Source organism: Neopelma chrysocephalum, unplaced genomic scaffold (genome assembly GCF_003984885.1).
Source record: "Neopelma chrysocephalum unplaced genomic scaffold, ASM398488v2 Primary Assembly neopelma1_96162, whole genome shotgun sequence".
In the NCBI taxonomy this organism is placed as follows: Eukaryota; Metazoa; Chordata; class Aves; order Passeriformes; family Pipridae; genus Neopelma; species Neopelma chrysocephalum.
In genome coordinates, this window is record NW_020924811.1 from 1 (window position 1) to 4,320 (window position 4,320).

General features: G+C 63.6%; 1 protein-coding gene across 1 annotated transcript; it reads left to right on the top strand.

The window, feature by feature from the left end:
• Positions 1–7: 7 nt before the first annotated feature.
• Positions 8–4,006, top strand: SLC27A3 (solute carrier family 27 member 3; the record flags this gene model as incomplete). Its single annotated transcript, XM_027708371.1, has 9 exons — positions 8–254; positions 327–485; positions 1,098–1,222; positions 1,330–1,524; positions 2,023–2,113; positions 2,187–2,385; positions 3,082–3,179; positions 3,264–3,394; positions 3,700–4,006. Coding segments are annotated over 9 exons (1,422 nt in total), but the record flags the coding sequence as incomplete, so codon positions are not given.
• Positions 4,007–4,320: the final 314 nt, after the last annotated feature.

Genomic DNA, 4,320 nt, shown 5'->3' on the forward strand with positions numbered 1-4,320 from the left:
AGGGCAGCAAGGTGGTCCCCACACGGCCCCGTCCCGCCCCCCAGAGCTGTTCGGGTCGGTGGAGCCGCTCCTGCCCACCCTGCGTGAGGACGGGGTGGCCGTGTGGGTGTTGGGCCGGGGGCCGTACCCGCCAGGGGTCGTGGCCCTGCAGGAGCTGCTGGACGCGGCCTCGGACCAGCTGGAGCCCGAGGACGTTTGGGAGCCCCAGGACATGAATGAGACCTGCCTGTACATCTTCACCTCGGGCACCACTGGTAGGGCCGGGCCGGGGGGCATGGGGGGGGCTGGGGAAACAGGGGGGTCTCGACGCCCTGTCCCCATCCCAGGGCTCCCCAAAGCCGCCCGCGTGTCGCACCTCAAGTCCATCATGTGCCTGGGCTTCTACGAGCTGGTGGGAGCCTCCAGCGGGGACGTTGTGTACCTGGCACTGCCCCTCTACCACATGGCCGGGGCCCTCCTGGGCATCGTCGGCTGCCTCGGCATCGGTGAGTGGGGCCAGGACCCCGGGGGGTTCTGGGTGGTGTTTGGGGGGTGTTGTTGCCTAAAGTCGAAGAAATAATTCTCTGGACAATGTAAAACCCCCCAGCTCTTTAAGAAGATGTTTTAGGTGCACAAAGATGGCACGTGGACACACACGGGTTTTACAAACTTAGAGGATCATCTCATTGTGATATCCAGCCATTGCTTCATGGGGACACACCCAGCCCGAAAACTGTCCGTCCCCCAGGACCTCCCACAGGGTCCAACCCAGAATTGGGGTGGTGGTCCCAAAAAAACAGTACTTCATCCCACCTTCATCTTTATCATCAACTCTGTCTGTCCTGGACCATTGTCAAGGCTTCTTGGGTAGTTTTGACTGTCATATCGAGCGATATGCCTGCTGTGTCTTACTCTAAGAGTGTTGTGTCTTTACCTTGCCACAATCTTTGTCCCTTGGAATTCTGGACAAGAAACATTGAACAGTTCAGGAATCCAACACCAAAGCACTTGGCTAAAGTGCCACTGAAAGTGCTAAAAGAGTTCTAGTAAAATCTCTGTAACCCAGATTTGAAGGCATCAGGCTGATCCCTCTGATCCCCCCTCCCGGGTTTCCCCAGGAGCCACGTGTGTGCTGAGGGAGAAGTTCTCAGCCAGCCAGTTTTGGGATGACTGTCGTGCCGAGGGCGTCACCGTGTTCCAGTACATTGGGGAGCTGTGCCGGTACCTTGTCAACCAGCCCCAGGTCCGGGGGGGGATCTGGGATAAGGGGGGGCGCTGGGAGGGCTCCCCCGGAGCCAGGGGGTCCGCCCAGAGCTGGAGGATCCCCCAGAGATGCCGGTGGTCCCACAGCGCCCTGGTGAGCGGCAGCACGGGCTCCGGTTGGCCGTGGGCTCTGGGCTCAGACCCGACGTGTGGAAGAGTTTCCAGCAGCGCTTCGGGCCCATCCGGATCGTGGAGACCTATGGGATGAGCGAGGGAAACGTCACCCTCTTCAACTACACCGGGACCCCCGGGGCCGTGGGCAGGGGCAGTTTCATCTACAAGGTGAGGGGGGTGGGCTGGGCTGGCAGGGAGTCACTGTGTCCATCCTGGGGGTCCCATGTCTGGCCTGGAGGTCCCTGTGTCCATCCTTGGGGGGTCTCATGTCCATCCTGGGGGTCCCTACATGTGTCCTGGGGGATCCCTGTGTCCATCTTGGGGGTCCCCGTGTCCATCCTGGGGGGTCCCCATGTCCATCTTGGGGGTCCCACGTCCAGCCTGTCCATCCCTGGGGGTCTCATGTCCATCCTGGGGGGCCCTATGTGTGTGTCCCTGGGTGTTCCCCACATGTCTCCTGGGAGGGGGGGGTCCCATGTGTGTCCTGCTGTCCCTGGGTACCCCATATCTGTCCTGGGGGGGTCTCCACATGTGTCCTGGGGGTGGGGGGCTTTATGTCCATCCTGGGGGACCCCACGCCCATCCTGCCATCCACCCTGCCTGTGTCCATGCCCCCTACACCCCCCATACCCCTCCCCGGGGGTCTGACGCCCCCCCCCTCCCCAGCTCTTCTCGCCCTTTGAGATCGTTCGGTTCGACGTGGCCGCGGGAGCCCCGGAGCGGGACCGGGCCGGGCGCTGCATCCGCGCAGGGCCGGGTGAGAGGAGGGGCCGGGGGGGGGCTGGGAGGGGTCCCGAGGGTCCCTCCCATCACCCGCCCCCTCCTCTCAGGCGAGACGGGGCTGCTGATCGCGCCGGTGACCCCCCGGACCCCGTTCCTGGGCTACGCGGGCCCCCCCGAGCTGTCGGAGCAGAAGCTGCTCCGGGGGGTCTTTGCCGAGGGCGACGCGTTTTTCAACACCGGGGACCTGGTGGAGCAGGACCGGGACCAGTTCGTGCGGTTCCGGGACCGCACCGGAGACACCTTCAGGTGCCATCGCCCCCCCAGGGAGGGGGGACGCCCCCCAGCACTCCCCGGCACCCCCCACCCCAGGGGGACAGTGCAGGACCCCCAGACCCACAGCTGTGCGGGGGCAGGGGGGCTCGGCCCTGTTAAATGTGATGGGGGGCTCAGCCCCGTTAGATGTGATGGGGGGCTCAGTGCCATTAAATGTTGGGGGGGGCTCAGCCCCACATTCTGGGGGTGCTCAGCCCAATTAAATGTTGGGGGGGTGTCTTATCCCTATTAAACTTTAGGGGGGGGGGCTCAGCCACACATTTTGAGGGCTCAGCCCCAGTAAGTGTTTGAGGTGGGTCTCAGTCCCATTATATATTTGGAGGGGGACTCAACTCCTTTAAACATTACGGAGGGGGTCCAGCTCTGTGAAATATTATGGAGGGGCTCAGCCTCATTAAACTTTATGGGGAGGGTCTCAGACCCTTTCAACATTTCAGGGGGTCTCAGCCTGATTAAATGGCTCAACCTCACTAAATATTATGGGGGGGCTCAGCCCCCCATTTTGGGGGGGCTCAGCCCCCCATTTTGAGGGGTCACAGCCCCACATTTTGAGGGGGGTTTCAACCCCATTAAACCTTTCGGAGGGGGTCTTGGCCCCACATTTTGGGAGGGTCTCAGCCCCATTAAAGGTTTTGGGGGGTGTCATCCCCCCCATCCCGTTGTTCCTAGGTGGAAGGGGGAGAATGTGGCCACCACGGAGGTGGCCGAGGCCCTGCTGGCCCACGAGTCCCTGCAGGAAGCCACCGTTTATGGGGTCACCATCCCAGGTACCACAGCCTCCGACCCCACACGGGCTCCTTGCCCCCCGCCACGGGCCCTTGGAGCCCCCCATGGTGCCCCTTTGCCCCCAGGGCACGAGGGCCGTGCCGGGATGGCGGCGCTGGTGCTGCAGCCGGGACATTCCATGGATGGGCCAGGGCTGTTCCGGCACTTGGAGCAGCTGCTCCCGCCCTATGCGTGGCCCCGCTTCCTCAGGGTGCAGGTATCAGGGTCTGGGGTCCAGGGTTTGGGGTCTGGGGTTTGGGGTCCTGATTCCTCCAGCTGCAGGTAATGGGGATCCAGGGTTTGGGATTTTGGGTCCCGGGGATTGGGGTCCCAGGATTTGGTGTCTGCGGTACAGGGTTTGGGGCCTGGGGTTTGGGGAAGGTCAGGTCCTTCCTGGGGGTCCCTGTGTCCTTCCTTGGAGTCCCCAGGTGCATCCTGAGGATCCTGTGTCCATCCTGGGGGTCCCTGCGTGTGTCCCGAGGGTCCTGGTGGGGGGTCCCTGACACTGCCAGTGCCCCCCAGGAGCGCCTGGAGATGACGGAGACGTTCAAGCAGCAGAAGGTCCGTCTGGCTCAGGAAGGGGCTGATCCTGGGATCGTTCCCGACCCGCTCTTCCTGCTGGACGAGGCCTCACAGTCCTACATCCCGCTGGATCCCGAGCTCTGGGAACGGCTCCAGACCGGGCACCTCCGCATTTAACCCCCCACGGGAGACCCCAAAGCTCCCAGGGGGCCCCAGAGCTGGGCCCGGGGCTGTCCCGGGGGCTGCGGGGGCTCCGTGTCTGTCCTGGGGGTCCCCAAATCTGTCCTGCCACCACCATGAACCCCACACCCATCCTGGGGGTCCCCTCATCTGTCCTGGGGAGTCCCCATGTCCATCCTGGGGCTTCCCACCTGTGTCCTGGTGGGGAGTCCCCATGCTCGTCCCAGGGGTCTCCACATCCAACCTGGGGGTCCCCAAATCCATCCTGCCACCCCCGTGATCCCCACACCCATCCCAGGGGTCTCCACATCTGTCCTGGGGTCTCCCTTGTCCATCCTCAAATCTGTCCTGGGGGGGGTCCCCACGTGTGTCTTGGGGGTCCCCGTGTCCATCCCGGGGGTCCCCACATCCATCCTGCTCCATCCAGGTCTCTCCCCCCCC